This window comes from Lampris incognitus, chromosome 4 (assembly GCF_029633865.1).
Source record: "Lampris incognitus isolate fLamInc1 chromosome 4, fLamInc1.hap2, whole genome shotgun sequence".
Lineage (NCBI taxonomy): Eukaryota > Metazoa > Chordata > Actinopteri > Lampriformes > Lampridae > Lampris > Lampris incognitus.
This window is the reverse complement of record NC_079214.1, coordinates 55,950,790-55,972,840: the sequence shown is the minus strand read 5'-3', so window position 1 is coordinate 55,972,840 and position 22,051 is coordinate 55,950,790. Positions and strand designations below refer to the sequence as shown.

At 44.1% G+C, this 22,051-nt stretch overlaps 1 protein-coding gene across 1 annotated transcript in view; it reads left to right on the top strand.

Moving 5' to 3' along the window:
- Positions 1 to 493: 493 nt before the first annotated feature.
- The window catches only part of LOC130111195 (protein mono-ADP-ribosyltransferase PARP6), a 22,609-nt gene continuing 1,051 nt past the window's right edge, over positions 494 to 22,051 (top strand). The window contains exons 1-20 of the mRNA XM_056278288.1: positions 494 to 583; positions 2,716 to 2,810; positions 3,342 to 3,402; positions 3,583 to 3,673; positions 3,933 to 3,999; positions 4,596 to 4,745; positions 5,688 to 5,838; positions 7,204 to 7,335; positions 9,217 to 9,312; positions 9,848 to 9,940; positions 10,157 to 10,282; positions 10,610 to 10,675; positions 10,897 to 10,964; positions 12,444 to 12,492; positions 12,671 to 12,783; positions 14,458 to 14,530; positions 16,663 to 16,732; positions 18,618 to 18,697; positions 19,097 to 19,160; positions 20,481 to 20,565. Coding sequence (XP_056134263.1) covers positions 494 to 583; positions 2,716 to 2,810; positions 3,342 to 3,402; positions 3,583 to 3,673; positions 3,933 to 3,999; positions 4,596 to 4,745; positions 5,688 to 5,838; positions 7,204 to 7,335; positions 9,217 to 9,312; positions 9,848 to 9,940; positions 10,157 to 10,282; positions 10,610 to 10,675; positions 10,897 to 10,964; positions 12,444 to 12,492; positions 12,671 to 12,783; positions 14,458 to 14,530; positions 16,663 to 16,732; positions 18,618 to 18,697; positions 19,097 to 19,160; positions 20,481 to 20,565 — 1,820 coding nt within the window. The remainder of the gene's footprint in view (positions 584 to 2,715; positions 2,811 to 3,341; positions 3,403 to 3,582; positions 3,674 to 3,932; positions 4,000 to 4,595; positions 4,746 to 5,687; positions 5,839 to 7,203; positions 7,336 to 9,216; positions 9,313 to 9,847; positions 9,941 to 10,156; positions 10,283 to 10,609; positions 10,676 to 10,896; positions 10,965 to 12,443; positions 12,493 to 12,670; positions 12,784 to 14,457; positions 14,531 to 16,662; positions 16,733 to 18,617; positions 18,698 to 19,096; positions 19,161 to 20,480; positions 20,566 to 22,051) is intronic.

The window sequence follows — 22,051 nt, the reverse complement described above, 5'->3', positions numbered from 1 at the left end:
CACGCGCTACACCCCCCTGGCGAAACTCCTCACTGTCAGGTGAAAAGAAGCGGCTGGCGACGCCACATGTATCGGAGGAGGCATGTGGTAGTCTGCAGCCCTCCCCGGATCAGCAGAGGGGGTGGAGCAGCGACCGAGATGGCTCGGAAGAGTGGAATAATTGGCCGGATACAACTGGGGAGAAAAAGGGGGATGTTCCAAAAAAAACAAAAAACAGTTTGTGTCCAAAATTGATTTCTGTCAACTCATCACTTGTTCTCTCTTGTAGCCATTTATTTAGTTTTTTTCTTTAATGCATGAATTCTCCTCATTTCCTTTCCCTTGGAGTTAATCAGCCCTCCCCATACAACCGTATGAGATGCTATAAAAAGCGCTATTGTGAAGTCGGGGAATGGGAGGCTAAACAGAGACAAGGGAGAGAGCGTGTGATAACAGGATGATGGAGGGGGCCGCTGCTTCTTCCCACTGCATTAATAATGCCCTTTTACAATGCATGGGCCTGCAGGACATCAAAGGCCAGTGCTGGACAGACGAGGAGTCGGATGGGGAAAACGAGTCCGAGCAGTTCCTGTACGGCATCCAGGTACAGTGTTATGTTAAATTATACAGCAAAATAGCATGAACTACTTCTCCATCCTTCTTCATACTACGTCATTCATTGGGCTAAATCATGAATTTCTTTCCCTATTATAAACTGCTCTTTCAAAAGGGAGACACAAACTAAGAAACTGTAGGATGTCTTGTGTGTTTTGCTGCCATGCAGTGTACAGTGCTCTCGAATGCCCTGGTTTGGTGGCATCAAAAGCGACTCGCGACACACTTTTTCGGACAACTGGGGGAAGATTTTAGTGTTTTGCATTCGTAACCATTTAGTGAATATTGGGAACAGCTGATGCTAACACACACTTCTTGTCATTCATTTGCACTTGCGTGCCCTTTGTGTTCACTCCGGGCTTCTTCCAGGCATAAGTTACACACTTTTAACACGAGAAACTTTCAACGCTCGCGCTTCTTTTATTTTGGGACATGGCCAAAGCCTGTGAGAGAAGGAGAATGCCAAACTATACATTCGTGTTTTAAAGAAACCAGATACATTTTTTAGCAACAATAATATTTTTTTTGTGACTGTATTATCTTATATTCTTCTTATTATTCTTGTTGAACTGTGCACCGCGTGTCTTTAATGTTCGTCTGCTGAAGCTTTATGATTATATGAGGTGTCCCCAAATTTCTCAGTCACCGATACAGACTCGCTAACTCCAGCTAGCTGATCTCCCTGCTTTGGTGGTAAGATACGATGCAGATTTTATCCATGAGTGGAAAAAACGCAAGATTTTGCGAGGTTTCATCTGACGAGTGTGAAACAGATGTTAGCTGACGATTGTAAATATGATGTGATGCTCTGTTTATGACCTCAGATGGCGCTGTATTATTAAAGAGACGTGACACTGTCTGACTCGAGTCCAGGTAGCGTCAGTCAGCTGCAGCGTTCAAATCCTCCTCCTGCCCCCCCTTTAACATGTCTTCTTATCATGTTAAATCCAGTGCTGTAGTTTATACAAGATCTTAATCTTGACGCTATCTTCCAAGTCTTGTGATTGAAATGTAAATCCAGTCCGGGGAGATCATGAAATACTGAGGATGATCAGTGAGCTGCAGATTCTGTTCTGAACTGTCGTAGTTCAGCATCATGATAGAACGAGTTGGAGACCGCAGGTGTGTCTGACAGAATTACATATAATAGTATTAACAAGTCTTACAAACATGCTCATTGTGGGTTCTACAGCATGGGAGCATCCTAGTATTTGTTAAAAAAAATCAGTAGGAATCAAAATATCACTTCACTGTACTTTTTCCGTGATAAATTACCTGGTATGGTTTGAGATCTCAGTTAGTTAAATCCTACCCGTGTTACTCTGAGCAGATTAAAATAAGTGCTAGGTGGGCATCTGGGTAGCGCAGCGGTCTATTCTGTTGCCTGCCAACATGGAGATCGCTGGTTCGAATCCTCGTGTTACCTCCGGCTTGGTTGGGCATCCCTCCAGACACAGTTGGCCATGTCTGCGGGTGGGAAGCCAGATGTGGGTATGTGTCCTGGTCACTGCACTAGCACCTCCTCTGGTCGGTCGGGGTGCCTGTTTGGGGGGGAGGGGGGTACTGTGATCCTCCCACGCGCTACGTCCCCCTGGCGAAACTCCTCACTGTCAGGTGAAAAGAAGCGGCTGGTGACTCCACATATATTGGAGGAGGCGTGTGGTAGTCTGCAGCCCTCCCCGGGGCGGCAGAGGGGGTGGGTAATTGGCCAAGTAGAATTGGGGAGAAAAGGGGGGGGTAAAAAAAAAAGTGCTGGGTATAAGTTGTGAATAGTTTTGGGTGCTGGTGTGCACAGGCTTAAAAGTGTGTGAATTAACAGGCTGGAAGACAGACAGACAGAGAGATGACCTTCGATATCAAAGAGATACAGATGTGCAATTGTTTAGAGCAAGAAACCTATGGAGTATTGCTCAATGTTATCTCACCAGCAAGGCTGACATTTATTCAACTCAATCTGTGCCCTTTTTCCGGCTTCTTCGCACCCTGTTTTATTGGTAACAATGGAGTGACTTGTGTGTGTGCATGAGTGCATGTGTGTGTGTGTGTGTGTGTGTGTGTGTGTGTGTGTGTGTGTGTGTGTGTGCGTGTGTGTACATGACCTGTGTTGCTGTGTGTAAATAGGGGAGTTGTGCTGCTGACCTATACCGCCATCCTCAGCTTGATGCAGACATCGAGGCAGTGAAAGACATCTACACTGACAGCGCTGTCTCTGTCAGGTATAATGCATCGACTTGTGCACAGACAGTTGTCCTATTAAGACTGGGGAAATGCTTAAACAAAGCTGACTGGAAGAGAGAAAGTGTGCAGGTATTACTTTTCCGTTGCCCTGTGTTGAGCTTTTAATCCTTCCTTGGCGATAAGATTCATATTTGAGATATTTGAGTGCATACACTGTTTTCTTTGTTTCAGTGCACACACACACACACATTCCTGCATACACAGACACAGGTATGCATTTCCGTTGACACATACACAAACACACACACACAGGCACATTGAACTGGTCATATTTTCCCCGGGGTGTAACTTTCCAAGAGATTTCACACCAATTTTAACCACCATCTGTAAATGTTTGCGAAAATTGATTTAGTCAGACACCGTCTGACAAAACAGCAAAAAATAGCACATCTATTTTCCACCCTCTTGTGATGATCAATAGAACTCACAGACAGCGTGATGGGGCTGTGTCTGACATATCCCATTACCAATGATAAATTCACTGTGTCTGTTTTTCTGCCTCTGAACAGGGAGTACGGCACTATCGATGATGTGGACATCGATCTCCAAATTAACATCAGCTTTTTAGATGTAAGATGACACCTTTCTTCCTCTGCTATGCCTACTCCTTTTCTTTAAGGAGAAACCAATTCACATAATGACATTTTACACTACCATGAATAGTTTGTTATATCTTGTCGATTCATAATTTATCTATCTATCTCCATCTATCTCTTGGTGTGTGCATGTCTATGTGTCTGCCTGTCTCAGGAGGAGGTGGCAACGGCATGGAAGGTTATCAGAACAGAGCCCATTATTCTGAGACTACGCTTCTCTTTGTCTCAATACCTCGATGGCCCCGGTGAGTCAAGTTGTTTGTGTGGGTGACGGGATGTTTACTGAGCCACGGTGCTCTTGAGTCAGTCGGTGTAGGAGCTATGAGTCGGATCATTGTGACAGTACGCACAATGCTGGTGAATGTTCATGGACGAGGGACCTTATATAAGTACAGAGAGAGCAACTGCGTGCTTTTGTGTGTATGTGTATGCTGCTGTCTGTGTTCACACGTGCTGTGCTTGTGATTATTTGTATATCGTCAAACGTGAGTCATCTGTTCCTAGAGCCATCGGTGGAGGTGTTTCAACCCTCCAATAAAGAAGGCTTCAGTTTGGGCCTGCAGCTCAAGAAGTGAGTAGTGCTTCATCGCACTCTGTTCTTCTGGTATACCACTACTCTCTCTAGCGCAAGTACACAGCTCTACATATTACTTTAAACAATACAGTGAGGCTGTATGAGTCTGTCTTGCTCAATCACCCTTTGTAACTTTTTTTTTTTTTAGCTGTGACTAAGCCTGATGTGTTAACCGTTATGCTAACACCTCTCACGTGGTTGGTCCCATACACTTGTTTTCCTCTGCCGTCCACCGGAAAAAAAAAAAAGAAGTGCATGGAAATTACTCAGCGAAGTGTGCAGCAGAGCTGATTACAAATGTTAGGCATGGGATCTATTAGTTCTTTCAGTGTTTCAGAGATTTTGTTGAGCCTTCATTTATGATTCATGAAAAAAAGGTTTATATTTTCAACCTATATGTAGTATGTATGTATGTATGTCCAACACTACGTATCATACTTGCATTTATAGTTTTAATGCACACTCTCAAGGCTGGTTCACTGAACAACTCACCCCCCCCCCCGAATGCCTACTAAAGTATATAGCTATTTGTAGTCTTCCAGCATCATCCACATGTGTTTGCTTGATGGTTTTGCGGCGTTGTTGCTTTGCAGGATCCTGAGCACCTTCACCTCGCAGCAGTGGAAGCACCTCAGTAATGAGTTCCTCAAGGCCCAGCAGGAGAAGAGACATAGCTGGTTCAAAGCCGGTGGAACCATTAAGAAGTTTCGCGCTGGGCTTAGCATCTTCTCCCCAATACCCAAGTAGGTCTCTCTCTCTTTCTATTTCACTTGCCAGGCAAATCTTTTTTTAAACTGTTTGCAATATTCAATGGGAAAAAATAGAGGCTTTGTAATATTTAAAACAACTTAGTGCCAAGAATTAACTTCCGAACTGCCCTCTTCAAGTATGGGTGTCCTGTTCTCCAAAGAGCACATTTAATCACACTTACAGGTGTGGTAAAATGTTGCCACACTCATAATGATGTTGTTGAAAATGTATTGGCTGTGTGATGCTGTGGTGGCACGGTGGCGCAGTGGGTAGAGCAGTCGCCTCACAGCAGGAAGATCCTGGGTTCAAACCTTGGGATTGTCCAACCTTGGGGATCGTCCCGGGTGGTCCTCTGTGTGGAGTTTGCATGTTCTCCCCGTGTCTGCGGTGGTTTCCTCTGGGTGCTCCGGTTTCCTCCCACAGTCCAAAGACATGTACGTCAGGTGAATCGGCCATACTAAATTGTCCCTTGGTGTGTGTGTTTGTTGGCCCTGTGATGGACTGGCGGCCTGTCTAGGGTGTCTCCCCGCCTGCTGTCCAATGACTGCGGGGATAGGCTCCAGCATCTCATGACCCCGATTGGGATAAGCGGCTTGGCTAATGGATGGATGGATAGATGCTCTGGCTGTATTACTGAACTTTTTGTAAATATGTTGTACACAGGAGCAAGGTTCTGAGGCAGCAAAGTGCCATTTAAAAAAATTTTAATCGGAGAGCTTGTAACATGACACGAGTTTCTTGTCAATAGGATATAGATTCACCAAGCACATTAATGGATTTATATATGTTTTGACTGATATGTAAGCACAATCAGGTAACTTAAGTAGAGACAACATATCAGCGGCACATTTTTCCTCTTGGACACTGGTGTAGGCCTAAAGGTCTGTGAATGAATCAGCATGCTGGTAACATCCTTCATCTGGCTCTGCCACCAGGTCGCCCAGTTTTCCTCTGATCCAGGACACGGTTCTGAAGGGCAAGCTGAGTGTCCCAGAGCTGAGAGTGACCCGCCTGATGAACCGCTCCATCTCCTGTACCATGAAGAATCCAAAGGGCGAGCTCTTCAGCTACCCTCCCAACAGCCAGGTCAGAGCAAACCCAGACACACGTGCCGCCTGTACAATCCACATTTCCTCCAGAGACAACGGAAATTTTCTTCCTATTCCTTGTTCAAAAACAACAAAAACTGGGGTGCATATAATGGGACTGATCTTCGACATTAAGCCAACTTGGCTGTGTCATTTATTCTAAGCAAGTCTGTATAACAAAATACCGAAATTGCAATTTATATCCTGGTGTCCTAATAGTAATAATACCTGGTGCCCTAATAATAAATAATAATAAATGAATAATAAATAGATAATAATAAAAGGGTGGCATAGCAGCACAGTGGTTAGCGTGGTTGCCTCACAGCAAGACGGTCCTGGGTTCGAGGCCCGGGGTAGTCCAACCTTGGGAGTCGTCCCGGGTTGTCCTCTGTGTGGAATTTGCATGTCCTCCCTGTGTCTGCGTGGGTTTCCTCCGGTGCTCCGGTTTCCTCCCACAGTCCAAAGACATGCAGGTCAGGTGAATCGGCCGTACTAAATTGTCCCTAGGTGTAAATGTGTGTGTGTGTGTGTGTGTGTGGGCACTGTGATGGACTGGCGGACTGTCCAGGGTGTCTCCCCGCCTGCTGCCCAGTGACTGCTGGGATAGGCTCCAGCATCCCCGCGACCCTGAATAGGGATAAGCAGTTTGGATAATGAATGAATGGTATAATAATAGTTTCAACTCTGAAAACCAGAAGTATGTTGTGTGTTTGGATATGGAAGGAAATCCACTTCATTGAATTTAAAGTGAATTTACTCAGCCCTGATGTTGACGTTTATGTGTTTTTGTAGGGACAAACACTCCTAAGACACACACACACACACCCTTGTCTTGCTCGTCCTTGTTATTCCCCAACAGATCACAGGTCACAGGCACGTTGCTCAGCACAGATTACCAATCACACTTAATTAGCATGTGATTACACAGTAACGGTGGCAGCATTGGGATGCATTAACAGTCCTCTGACCACTTGCATTTTAATGCACGTCCCCAGCTGTGTGCTATTTAAATCAAGAGCCCTGTGGTGATTTTTAAGTTGGGAAACGTATAAATAGTCAATATTCAGGGATGTAGTCAGAAGCAGATTACAGGAGAACAAACGGCAGGGACATCACATGATCCATCCCTTTACAACAATGGAAGTTGCAAGAAAAAAAGATCACATCCTTGAATTTCAGAGGAAGTGTATGTTTTTTTGTCTCCTTCTCCTGATTGTTTTGTACCCACTATGATGTGTGTCTGTTCCCTTCCTCACCATAGCCCACCACCTGCACTGTTCCCACCTGAGCCTCTCCCTACCCTTACCATTACATGGCTGGTGCGCCACCTCCCATAATATTTTGTCTTCACTTGACCCATCAGACTGTGGCTGTACCGGCGGCCAGGGCTCCAGCGCAGATTACCACGAGGCAGCTGATTGAATTGTTTTTCTCATCCCAGGCGGGCGGCCACTGCAAGAACATCCCTACCTTGGAATACGGCTTCTTAGTTCAGGTGAGGCTGCAAGGAGACACTGGGTCCCTAACATAATCCTCAGTGGGAAACAATGGTAGACACTCACAAATCAACTACCCCTTATATCAGTAGAGTGGGCTATGCATAAACAGGAAGTGGGTGTACCACTTATGTAACTGTGGGACTTGGTTACCTCTGATTGCGAGGAGTAATTTACCTGGCAAGTGAACTGCCCATGCTTTATGTAACTCCGTTTTTGGTTTTGTTTTGGAATTTTCTTCCCGCTTTTTCCTCCCCAATTGTATCCGGTCAATTACCCCACTCTTTCGAGCCATCCCAGTCGCTGTTCCACCCCCCTCTGCTGATCCGGGGGAGGGCTGCAGACTACCACATACCTCCTCCGATACATGTGGAGTCGCCAGCCACTTCTTTTCACCTGACAGTGAGGAGTTTCGCCAGGGGGGACGTAGCATGTGGGAGGATCACGCTATTCCCCCTCCCCCGAACAGGTGCCCCAACCGACCAGAGGAGGCGCTAGTGCAGCGACCAGGACACATACCCACAACCAACTTCCTACCCGTAGACACGGCCGATTGTGTCTGTAGGGACGCTCGACCAAGCCAGAGGCAACACGGGGATTCGAACTGGGATCCCCATGTTGGTAGGGAACGGAATAGATTACTGTGCCACCCGGACACCCTTCTTTTTTAATACCACCAAAGCAGCAGTGCCTTAATTTGAAGTGTGTGCAGGTGGACAGTTGTAACAATCATCTCTCTCTGTGCTGCCTTGCAGAGTTGCGAGACATGTAATGTAATGATAATGATGATGATCCATGTAATCACAGCAAACCCATAACATACCTATGACTTCAAAGATGGCGCAGTCTTGTGATATGGAAAATATTACAAGTATGGAAATGTATGAGCCATATTGCTGCCCAACGGTGGTTAGCTAAATTTATGGAAAAGCGATGCAGTGCTGAAAAGACAAATGAAATGGCTTGTCTGCTTGCCATGTGTAAGTTATTGAGACACTCTCATATGCAAGAACACACCAAACTTTGAATGTCAGTTATATAGAGTACTTTTCAGTTCTTTTTGACACTGTGTTGTGATACGGCTTGATATTGATATTGTGATGGTTGATTGGTAGAGTCGAGAGCTGATGGATAGCCAGTGAAATCGGTCTGTTATTTTTAGCCAGGCTAGCAATGATGCGTGTGATGTTCTATTGAACAAAATTCCATTAACAATCTTAACAGAAGAAAACAAAACAACACAAAACATAACACGACCTCATTGTCAGTCCGACACCAGTGTAAGTTTCTGAAACTTATGAAATAAAATGTTAGCACTGGCAGCACGGTGGCGCAGTGGTTAGCATGGTCACCTCATAGCAAGAAGGTCCTGGGTTCGAACCCCGGGGTCGTCCAAACTGGGGGGTCATCCTGGGTCATCCATTGTGTGGGGTTTGCATGTTCACCCCGTGTCTGCGTGGGTTTCCTCCGGGTGCTCTGGTTTCCTCCCACAGTCCAGAGACATGTAGGTCAGGTGAATTGGCCGTACTAAATTGTCCCTAGGTATGAATTTGTGTGTGTGGAGGCCCTGTGATGGACTGATGGCCTGTCCAGGGCGTCTCCTCGCCTGCCATCTAATGACTGCTGGGATAGGCTCCAGCATCCCCATGACCCCGATTGAGATAAGTGGCGTTGATAATGGATGGATAGATGTTAGCAGTGAAAATGACAGGCATTCTTGAAAGTTAACTTGAGGTTGGCTTCAGCTCCCTGTTGCATTACAGGGATATAATTGTAGATGTGTGACATCCCCACAGTGTAACCATCCTTCATTTCCTCGTGTTGCAGAGCTGGAAGAGGAACTGGTAGCCAGAGAAACCATGTTATTTGTTTCCTAACAGATAATGAAATACTCGGAGCAGAGGATCCCCACTCTGAATGAGTACTGCGTGGTCTGTGATGAACAGCATGTCTTTCAGAACGGATCTATGTTGAAGGTATTAGAGGAAAAAAAAAGAATTGTGTGAAACTATTGATAATGTAAACTTGAAAATCTTAAATCTTGAAAATCTTAAAAATCATATACAACAGTAAATGTAAATAAGACATTTCGGATATTGCAACTGGGTCATTCCACTTTTTGTACCAGTTATAATGGTGTTCTTAATGCATTTTTAAGTTGTGTGTGTGTGTGTGTGTGTGTGTGAGAGAGTGAGAGAGAGAGTAAGCAAGAGAGAGAGAGCAAGCGAGAGAGAGTGAGAGAGAGCACGCGAGAGTGAGAGAGAAAGTGAGAGTGAGAGAGTGAGAGAGAGAGTGAGAGCAAGAGAGAGAGTGAGAGAGAGTGAGAGACAGAGAGAGTGAAATGTACAAAAAGAGGAATGATATGTGCTTGCATGTGGCTATGATGTTCTTAACTGTGTATATGTACCATGGTATGGACATATGTATTTTAATATCTTTCTGTTTTTGTGTGTCTGTGTGTGTATATGTGTATGTGTGTGTGTGTGATCATGTGCGCCTGTCTGTGTGCAGCCAGCTGTTTGCACCAGGGAACTGTGTGTGTTCTCCTTTTACACTCTGGGTGTTATGTCAGGAGCTGCTGAGGAGGTGGCCACCGGAGCGGAGGTGACAGAAGTGGAATGCATATGATTAAACAGATAGAAACTCATTGTTAAGAATATCTTAAATATTTAAAAAAAATGCATTTTTTTATCTCCTTATAATTTTGGTGACCTTAGCATTTAAGGTTATTCTACTGTTGCACTCAACTGGACTCTGACTGGATTTATCACAAATGGTGAAAGTGTCATTTTAAAAGGTAATGTGGTTTTATATCTTCAGGTGGTGGACCTGCTTGTGGCCATGTGTCGAGCTGCTCTCGAGTCTCCCCGTAAGAGCATCATCTTTGAGCCTTACCCATCAGTAGTGGACCCCAACGACCCCAAGACTCTGGCATTCAACCCAAAGGTCACCGTCAACACAACATTTTAGAAATACTACTATGACTGTCGCTACTAGTAATACTACTACGAAATTATCTTATTTGTCTTATAATTATCTTGTAATTATAATTATTATGCTATAGTTATATAGCTCATAATGTGATTGCTGTCAGTGAAGCACAACTCATAATGGATTATTATCAGATAGTGAAAAAAAGACAATTTAGTCATTCAGGAAGATACAATTTGTCGTATTTTTGTAAATGGTAACAATGAATGTAGGGCATGATGTGCAGCATTAAGGAAAAAGCAGCCTTAATGATCCCTGGCTGCCCCTGCCTCTGTGTTACAGAAGAAGAACTATGAGAGGTTGCAGAAAGCACTGGACAGCGTCATGTCCATTCGGGAGATGACCCAGGTATGGGTGGAAGGAGGAGCGAAGGATGAGGGGGGTTAGGATGGGAAGAAAGAAGGGATGGATCAATAAAGGTTGTAACTGTGGATGCATTATTAATGAAAGCCACCTCAAAGCTTAAAGTGGTTGCACATATGATGAGCAGCAGTTACATGCATTGTTGTTGTTGTTTTTTTGTTTTTTTTGTGTGGCTGAGTTATGTCATTTACGTGCGTTTTTCTCAGGGCTCATATTTGGAGATCAAGAAACAGATGGACAAACTGGATCCTCTGGCCCACCCTCTGCTGCAGTGGTGAGTACAGATCTTTAAAACACTTCACTCCGGGCATCCGGGTAGCGTAGCGGTCTATTCCGCTGCCTACCAACACGGGGCTCGCCAGTTCGAATCCCCTTGTTACCTCTGGCTTGGTCGGGTGTCCCTACAGACACAACTGGCCGTGTCTGCGGGTGGGAAGCCGGATGTGGTATGTGTCCTGGTCGCGGCACTAGCGCCTCCTCTGGTTGGTCGAGGTGCCTGTTTGGGGGGGGGAACTGGGGGGGAATAGTGTGATCCTCCCACGCACTACAGCCCCCTAGTGAAACTCCTCACTGTCAGGTGAAAAGAAGCGGCTGGCGACTCCACATGTATCGGAGGAGGCATGTGACAGTCTGCAGCCCTCCCGGGATCAACAGAGGGGGTGGAGCAACGACCGGGATGGCTCGGAAGAGTGGGGTAATTGGCCAAGTACAATTGGGGAGAAAAAGAGGGAAAAATCCCCCAAAAACCAAACAAAAAACACTTCACTCTTTTCACCTTTATTTATTTATTTAAATTTCCCTCCCTTTTTCTCCCTAATTGTACTTGACTAATTACTCCACCCTTCCGAGCTGTCCCGGTCGCTGCTCCACCCCCTCTGCTGATCTGGGGAGGGCTGCAGACTACCACGTGCCTCCTCCGATACACGTGGAGTCACCAGCCGCTTCGGTCACACGGAGGTTCGAACCAGCATGTTGCCTACCTGTGTTGGGAGGCTGTTTTCCTTCTAAGGATGATGACTTCACTGACTTTATGATCAGATAAAGATGTGATGCTTTTTCCAAGGCCACATCTCACACATTATCTCACACATTGTTATTTACACCCACATTAAAACAAAACGATCAAGGGCGTGTTGCTTTGTTTCGACTTTGACAATTCACAACAAAACAATTAATTATTTACAGTACAGCAAGAGGCCCCGCCATGTCTGTTATCGTTTAAAGTCTATCAAGAATCAGACAATAGAAAAAAACATTTAGGCATTCTGACTTAAGCTGATATTACAAAACGGTGTGTGTTGTGTGTGTGTGTGTGTGTGTGTGTGTGTGTGTGTGTGTGCGCGTGCGCACGCACATATTCTTTGTCCACCTCAGTAGAGACTAGTCAACACTCATTATCTTAAGACCAATAAAAGGCAAAACACCACAATGTAGTGCTACACAATTCATAATGAATAGCAATGTGTTCTGAACTCTCCAGACATCATAATTTTAGATGTGAAGCATCTCATGGACTGGACTTGTAGCTCACAAACTCATGACTCGCAGGCTGAAGATGCTCCATAAGGCCTAGCATGCCAAATGCACAGCGGGGCTTTGCATCAATGACGATGTGTATCATTGTTTGTCATATCATTTGGACTGTCAGCTGCATTTGACAACAGTCAAAATGCTGATTTGTGGGGTGTATTTCCTCACTCCATCTACTCTCTCACTCGCATCTTTGCCTCACCTCTTCTCTTTCTTTCTACAGGATCATATCCAGTAACAGGTCTCATATCGTCAAGCTGCCTCTGAGCAGGGTAGGTACCACAGACACTTTCTCAACTCTCCTCCGCACTCAGTACCTTCTTGAATACTGAAGTGTGTAATGAGATGGTTAATGCTCTGTCGATCTCTCTGTCTGTTTCTCCTCCTTTCACGCTTGCCCCGTCGCCGTTGTTCGCTCTGACTCCCTTTCTCACAAATTCGCTCTGACAGCAACTGAAATTCATGCACACCTCCCACCAGTTCCTGCTACTCAGCAGCCCCCCGGCCAAAGAGGCCCGCTTTCGCACTGCCAAGAAACTGTACGGCAGCACCTTTGCCTTTCAGTAAGTCCACAAAAACTTAATTCATTCATTTTGTTTGGGTTTTATGATTTAAAAATTACTGTTTAAACATAAGCAAAACCATCCAGAATGTTATATTTCCAGAGTTTTATTTCCATCACGGTTCCCTTTCAGCTTCAACCATGAAGAAAAATTATTCGCAAAATATTGCTAAATATCAACAGCAACTGTGATCAGAACCTGAATTTGAAATTAGTAACGTACCACAGTGAACATGTGTTGTTTGTAACACCTGGCATAGAAGTAGATGGAGAGGTGGCTGTAGCAGATTTGTATGTTACTATGGTAGAATCCAACAACACTTTGATAGAAACACCTCATCCCTACTTTGCAGCTATCTTGCTGTAGATGGATAGATAAATAGATAGATAGATAGATAGATAGATAGATAGATAGATAGATAGCTAGAGGGTTACATCACTGATTGTCTTTTGTTGTTTTTATGGTCAATTCATGGTTTAGATTTACCCTAGATAGTATTTCTTCCATTCTTAACCTTGCGGTCTTTTCAGTATTAGAACCAGAGTCGGAATCCAGTTTATTGGCCATGTAGGTTTCCACCTACATGGAATTTTAATCGGGTTTCGTGGCTCTCTCAGTGTACTTAACATAGAATAACAACACTACAACACAACCATCTTCAGATATATACACAAGGATTGACTTATACAGGAGAAATAAGAGGTGATAAAGTGCAATTGTGCAGAGAATATATCAGAGATGCTAAAATAGATGTTAGCAGGTTACTTACATACATGCCTGGGGTAGATGGACATGACAGAACGTGAGGATTTTATCCTGATCTTTTTTATCCTTCTCTATTTGAACCAGAGCCGCCTTACGCTGCTTCAGTTAGCCAGCCAGTCTGGATGAATTATACAGGGATCTGGTTTTAAGTCATTCACTCAGTCAACCAAACCATTAAGCCACTCTGTAATGTATACCTAAAAATAACAGCGGTCACCATATGGCTTTGACAGTGGTGTTGAATAATTAGAAAGTAGAGAGGGACAGCCCACGTCCGGTTTGATACATCCACCACGACTCGCTGTGATATAAAACTTCCTACGCTGATTATTGAGCATGCATAGAGACATCCTACGCTGAAGACAGCAGTGACATGCTGACAGTTTTAATCAAAGCAGTCTTTGGATACTCTTGAGAATATGTTGTTAAATTATGAATACTCTAAATCTGGAGAAGTTTGATGATGTAACGAAATGTCCCCAAAAATATTCAAACAAATGTAATTGGCAGTAGAAAGAGATCTTTGGCTCGGGTCATCGCTTTGTGAATTTGGAAATAGCACTACTTTGAAGACGTCTGTCTTCAAAACAGTACAGTCTCCCCATAGAGCATGCTTGATTTAAATTTGCAGCTTTTTTTTGCATTAAAAAAACCTCATAGTAATACATTGTAGAAATAACATTCAAGTCAGATGGACCCTTATAAATATCAAAACTTATTATTCAGGCCACATGTCGCCAGGATAACATGGGGTCGGTTATAGTTATGTTTTGTTTTTATATTGGCTCTTCTATTGGAGAACTTGGTTGCAGCCACTAGAAAGCAGTAGTTGGAAAATGGGATCCATGTTGTTTCTATTCACACATCTCTGTCTTTCTCTCTCTCCCTGTCTCTCTGCACCTGCTGCAGTGGTTCCCATATAGAGAACTGGCACTCTGTTCTGAGAAATGGACTGGTTAATGCCTCTTACACTAAACTGCAGGTGCGTAGCCCCACTAATAGGCTCTTATTCTTTATTTGCAGCTTCTCTCCAACAGTGGCTGTTCCTGCACAGACCAGCTGTCCAGCTCATACATCCTGATAGTTGATGGATGCCAGCTTTTCTATTGTCATGTTGAAAACTGGACTTAAAGTGGATATGATGCACTGGAAAGCTTTTCCTGGCCAATATTATCTACTTCTGCATCCGGGTAGCATAGCAGTCTATTCCGTGGTCTACCAACATGGGGATGGCTGGTTTGAATCCCTGTGTTGCCTCCGGCTTGGTTGGGCATCCCTACAGACACAATTGGCCATATCTGCAGGTGGGAAGCCGGATGTGGGTATGTATCCTGGTCGCTGCACTAGCGCCTCCTCTGGTTGGTCGAGGTGCCTGTTTGGGGTGGGGGGGAACTGAAGGGAATAGTGTGATCCTCCCACGCGCTACAGCCCCCTAGTGAAACTCCTCACTGTCAGGTGAAAAGAAGCGGCTGGCGACTCCACATGTATCGGAGGAGGCATGTGGTAGTCTGTAGCCCTCCCAGGATCAACAGAGAGGGTGGAGCAACGACCGGGACGGCTTGGAAGAGTGGGGTAACTGGCCAAGTACAATTGGGGAGAAAAAGGGGGACAAAAAAAATGTATATATATATATTAGCTAGTGCTGGTACTAGCAGTGGTTGGTGGCACACCTCTGCATTTTGTTGTTGTGGGAAAAGGACGGGACAGTGTGATGATGGCAAGAAGATCAGGAGGTTGTTGTAAATTATGTTCACAGTGTTGTGCCAGGTCTACCCCCCCCCCCCCCGATCAGATGACTGGAACGCCTGACAGCAGAGTTGATGGCTCCAGCTGAGAGCCAGTTTCTTTTTGTGATAGCTAGGGAGGCTGCTGTAAGGTTAGTAAGTAGCAATGATTGGAGTACTAACCGAGTGAGGTTGACCACACAAGAAGTGCTCAGATACTCTCAGGAAATGGTCGCTTGCAGCAAAATAAACAAATGCATTTAAACTTTTTGGCCGAGTCACAGTATTTGCACATACTTTAAAATTCTTCATAACTGTTTTTATTCTTTTGATCATAGTGGAGCTGTGGTGCTGTGAAGTAACACAATAGCCATACGAAAACACAAAAGAGCCAAAGCACAGACAGTTCTGCTCTTTTTGTAAAAACTGTGTTTCTTAGATTAGATTAAACACAGTTATTTTGGGAAGCCAATTACTTTTAAAACATCCACTGTGATGCTGTCTGATGCCTGCGTGTGTTATTCCCGTCTTCCTTGCTCTCCAACTTTTGAACTCCCGATTCTTTAATCTCCTCCTCCTCTCTGTTTCACCTTGAACATTTCACACCGCTTCCACGATCACGCTGTTTCACTGAAGTCTGCCTCTGGCCCGGGGTCATCACATAAAATCTCTGTCTGTCTTTTTTTTTTTACTTCCCTTTTTGATTTCCTCCAGACACATCCAGTCCTGACCTCCATCCACCTCATGTTTTATTCCCAAATGGTGAAGTTGTTCTTTGTTCTCAAACCAATTTGTCCTCCACTTTTAATGTGGCTTGTGTGCTCTTGTCCATCTCCATTCTCTGGACCCGTTCTTTTACCTCTTTCCATCACGGACCCTCTCGCATGGAGATGAACTATGCTGCTCATCTTCACAATCACTTGTCCTCATGCAGTTTTCATCTTCCACGTCGTTGTGTCCGGTCTCAATTCACACGTCAGCATGGATTGAACTCCTTAAAGGTTTTTTTTTTTTTTGCACATGTCCATTGCAACACCTCCGGACCGTACTGGAGAGAAAATATGTTGACATTTTTCACAAATGGCTTTGTGCTTTCACTGACGTGACTTCCAGTCAGTTTGTCTAAGCAGCTCTTCATATGGCACTTTGCCATTCACCCTTTGTGTGTGTGTGTGTGTGTGTGTGTGTGTGTGTGTGTGTGTGTGTGTGTGTGTGTGTGTGTGTGTGCATACTGGTGCATGCTGGTACCAGTATGCACTACTGGTGCAGACAATTAGGTCTGCTAGGAGTGTGTGCTAGGAGTGTGTGTGTGTGTGTGTGTGTGTATCAGAGTGTACACTGTGTGGCTCTTCAGTGACACTTCCTTCCTTCTTGCTCTTTTCAACCCAAGCTGCATGGAGCAGCATATGGAAAGGGCATCTATCTCAGCCCCATCTCCAGCATATCCTTTGGATACTCAGGTAGGAATTACTCCGTCCTTGTTCCTCCTCACCTTTCGCCCTTTCACGGCTCTTCCTCCCGTCTTCCGCCGTGTGGTTTGAGTGTGCTTTGTGTTTTACATGGCCTGGATGTCACTCTTAAATGGTCCATTTTCATATGTGTGGGTTTCTAATGCAATCCTGCTGTGCTACATAATTTTTTAGTTTGTGCATTGAGTACCATTTGAGTGTGTGCACATTTTACTTGGTTTTGTTGGGAGCTGTATGTGCAGGTGACCTATTTATCTCTTTTGGTATCTATCTATCTATCTATCTATCTATCTATCTATCTATCTATCTATCTGGAGGAAAAACTTTTGGCCATCTGTCATTGTGTTTAAACAAATCCCTTATTGTGTCCATGAATCAGTCAAGCTAAGCAAGTGGTTATCATCACAGAGAATGAGGAACTCAGGGACCAGGAACACTTTGTCATTTCATCTCATACACTTGCGTACATGAAATGAAAAGAAATGTCATTTCCCCCAGTCCACAGCAGTGCAACACAAAGACAAAAACACATATCTAAAAACTACAAGAACACATATATCCAAACTAACACATATATCCAAACTAAAAAAAAAAAAAAATCACTGTCCAATAGAGCGAATGCCAGCCAGGATGACTGTTGGAACTGCCGGTCTGCATGGGCTAGCAGTTAGCTTAGCCTGCCCCGCTTCCGTGTCCTGTCACACCGCCCTCAGTGTTACCTCTTCAGACGCAGCTCCGGGCAGGGCCGTGGTCCTTGGGCCCACCGGACGCAGCAGACCAGGCTCCCTCAGCCGATCCAATGCTAGCTTTGACACCTTTGACACACCTCCCCGCACTCCACATGACAACACTAAAAACAGTCAATGCTAGCAGACCGCCCTCAGTTTTATTGGAACTGCTGGTCTGCATGGGTTAGCAGTTAGCTTAGCCTGCCCCGCTTCTGCGTCCTGTCAGACCACCCTCTGACATATACCTCTGCTTGGCCCATATCTTGTAATTTCCTTTGTGTATCATCACCAGAGCTAAGGTTTGATGTAACTACGCCTTAGTTACATAGGCAGAGAGTTTGCTGATTGGTTAGGAGCTTTTAAACCACCTAATTGGGTGGCACGGTGGCCCAGTGGTTAGCACTGTTGCCTCACAGCAAGAAGGTCCTGGGTTCGAACCCCAGGCAGTCCCAGGTCCTTTCTGTGTAGTTTGCATGTTCTCCCCGTGTCGGCGTGGGTTTCCTCCGGGTGCTCCGGTTTCCACCCACCATCAAAAAGACATGCATGTTAGGGTTAATACTCCTGTCTGTGCCCCTGAGCAAGGCAATGGAAAGAAGAACGGGCGCACGGCGGCTGCCCACTGCTCCTAGCTACACAGCTAGGATTGGTTAAATGTAGAGGATGAATTTCCCCACTGGGATTAATAAAGCACATCTTAATTGTAACTCTTCCCTTGATCTATGGAAAACTGGCTAATAGTGACACACTACAATTGGCTTTTGGCGGTTGCTTCAGTTTTGTCCGTATAATTGAATTTGCCTTCATAAAAATGCAATCCCCTGGCCCCCACACACTATGCATATTAAGGTTTTTATTCAGAAATAATGGATCCATCTTTTGAAAAAAAAGTTGATCTACTCACAGCATCAAACAAATTATAGCAATTTTAATGGCAAAAGCTAACCGATGCTACTGTCACATTATAATGACACTTACAGATTGGATCCTCCATATCCTGTAGATATCAGATAATGTTTTGTTTTGCTTTTACAGTCTGGTGATGGAGTAATTCAAGACCATGTAGTGTATAATACTTGAGTGATTGGAGATAAGTAAGTTCTGATTATTTTTCTTCCTTTTTTGTGCTTTTTATCTGGTACTGCTTGCAGGAATGGGGAAAGGACAGCATCGCATGCCCACCAAAGACGAACTGGTGCAGCGCTACAACCGTATGAACACCATACCACAGGTATGATGATGAAAATATTTCACCTCTAAGAAAGGTCTACTGACTGACTTTCCCATTTGCTGCTACTTTGATTGTTGTAGATGTGTTAAAGAACCAACGTTGACAGTACTATTGACAATTGTCAGTGCGGATAGATGTGCTTGCACACCTATATCCAACAGAGCCATTATTAATGTTATTATCTGCAGCTATGTTTATCCTGCTATGCTTACATCACAGAGTACCAACACCAGCCTGCCATGCTTTTAATCTTTACATGGTTTTTAACCTGTAGATATCAGCAAACTCACTACAATGGTCTAGGTGTAGTTGCTCTTTGAGATAATCTGCTACTCCTGATGACACGTTCCTCAGCCTGGAGGTTTGAAGGGACTCCCGTTCTCTCTCTCCCCTCAACAGAGCCGCCCGATACAGTCAAGATTTCTTCAGAGTAGAAATCTCAACTGCATCGCTTTGTGTGAAGGTAACAACCGCTCAAATGAGAACTTGAATGTTGAATGATGGATTGCTTAGATAACAAAAATTATGAAATATTTATGTTGTTGTGCACTGCATTAAAATACATTTTGTCCCTTGCTGTTGAAAGCAGATATGTATTGCACATATGAATCTTTACAAATCCACAAAAATAATTACAAGTATAATAGTAAGACGTTTGTAGAGCATTTTCATTAACAGTGAGTAATCAGAAGGAAGGGGGATTAAATATCAACTAAAGCATAATGAACAAAGCATAGCACTCAGGCATGATAACTACAGTTGACTACTTACCTAACAGTCATGATCAATGCTCTGTCCATTTGTGTGATGATGATGATGATGATGATGATGATAATCAGTGGCGGCTGGCCAGTACAGGGCGCCAGGGTACTGCTAGCTTCAAATATCAAAAGATGAAAATCTACTTAAACATGTTAAATATAACTCAGCTGTATAATGCAAATAATTATGAAGTAAAAGTGTTTTTCAGTCTGTGAGCGCCTGTCAGCAGCCATTAAAATATTGGTTCCAAATGGTATTTGGTTGATTTCTATCTGAATACATATACTTCCTGGGTGAGGGGCGCCGGCCAAATGATACCTTATGTAAGCCTTCAAACTTTAGGCAAGCAGGTGACCTGAGGCTGCTGTCTAATTGGTTTCTTCAGATTTTCCATGGGGCACAGGTCTGTGCGGCTCCAGACACCCCTTCTTTTATTGGCAGCGAATTGGAATAGTTTTAATGTTTTTTGATCTAATCTGATTGGACAATTCTTGTGGCTGTCAATCATGTTCACACCCACCACAATGCCTCGTCTCGACTGTCAATCATCCACTGTCTACGAACCCTGATAAAATCTATAGGCTACATTGTCCTTAATAACTCTGTGACTGTGTGGACATTAAAGCAGCTGTCAGGTGTGCTGCACCAAGGTAAATTGCGCCCCCCCCCCCCAAAAAAATTTTTTTTTTAGCACCAGCCGCCACTGAGATAATGATGAATACTTTTCTGATTGATTTTTTTTGTTTTTTGTTTGCTTTTTTTTTTTAAATTTTAGATATGTGTTAGTTTGGATGTATGTGTTCTTGTAGTTCTTGTAGTTTTTGGACACGGGTTTGTGCTGCACTGCTGCGGGCTGGGAGAAACGATGTTTCATTTCATTGCATGTACGCAAGTGCATGAAATGAAATGACAAAGTGTTTCTGAGTCTCTGAGTCTCTTCAAAAGCAACCAATAACTGTGGTTAACAATGTCCGGTGATTGTGCATGCTGGCTGATCAAACACGCTTCTCTGTCTGAACAGTAATCACGTCTAAGGACTTGCAGAAACACGGCAACATCTGGGTGTGTCCGGTGTCTGACCACGTGTGCACACGCTTCTTCTTTGTGTGAGTACTCCTAGTTGCTGTGTAGTTGTGCAGCGAGAACAACCGGTTGAAGCTGGAATGTGTAGTTGAAGCTGGAATGTGTAGTTTGGTGCATCAGTAAAAAACGAGTTAAACGTAACCAACTCTCATGTTGAATTAACTGGAGCCATGTAGACAAATGTTAATTTTTTTCCCGCACCTTTAAGTGTAATACAGTTGTTGAACTTAGCAATAGTACCTGAATGATAGTAATGTGTTTAGATTAGAAACACTAAAGGTTTAAGGTGTAATGGATTTTAAAGAGTGGTCGCCATATAACTTAGTGCAACTTAGTGTATTGGACTTAATTTAACGGAATCTGACCAAGATTGTGTAATACGTCAACTTCGATGCTGTCTCTCGTTGTGACAATTTTGATATTTTAGTGGCTAGTTGCATTACTCCAAACCATGCATTTAGATTGTGTCTGACTGTATGGTCGGTTATTTTGACATAATACCTGGAGTTCGCTGGTCACAATTACATTTTGACTCATGAAAATCAAATTAAGAATCCACATTTTGAGTTTTCATGATTTTTTTTAAAATTGATTTTCTTGTTGTATAATTACAGATAATCATTATTATGTTGTAGATATGTTCATTTGAGCAATGGATACTTAAGAATTACTACTATCTGTAACTTGAGTTATCTTTGGCATATACTACACTGCCCGTTTAACATTTGGGGACACCTACCTTTTAAAAATGTCCTGGGTTATGTTTGATTTTCTTTTTCTTTCCAATCAAAGAAGGTTGAATCAGTTCATCAGGATATAACGTTTATTGACAGAAATGTTTCATCACTCATCTAAGTGACCTCTTTCCTGATGAACTGATTCAACCTTCTTTGATTTTCTTACCTGGATTATTGAGCATGCATCAAGATACTTTCCAATCAGGGGGCGTCCGTGTAGCGTAGCGGTCTATTCCGTTGCTTACCAACACGGGGCTCGCCAGTTCGAATCCCCGTGTTACCTCCGACTTGTCGGGGGAGTCCCTACAGACACAATTGGCTGTGTCTGCGGGCGGGAAGCCGGATGTGGGTGTGTGTCCTGGTCGCTGCACCAGCGCCTCCTCTGGTCGGTCAGGGTACCTGTTCAAGGGGGAGGGGGAACTGGGGGGAATAGCGTGATCCTCCCACACGCTACATCCCCAAGGTGAAAAGAAGCGGCTGGCGACTCCACATGTATCGGAGGAGGCATGTGGTAGTCTGCAGCCCTCCCCAGATCGGCAGAGAGGGTGGAGCAGTGACTGGGACAGTTCGGAAGAGTGGGGTAATGGGACAGTTTGGAAGAGCGGGGTTATTGGCCGGGTACAATTGAGGAGAAAAAGGGGAGAAAATCCTCCCCCCCAAAAAAGATACTTTCCAATTGATTAAGAAAAAAATACCTGCAAAAGTGTAGCTAACATAGAAACAGATGTGTACTACTACTTTGAGTATATTGATGCAACATTCAGCTTCATCT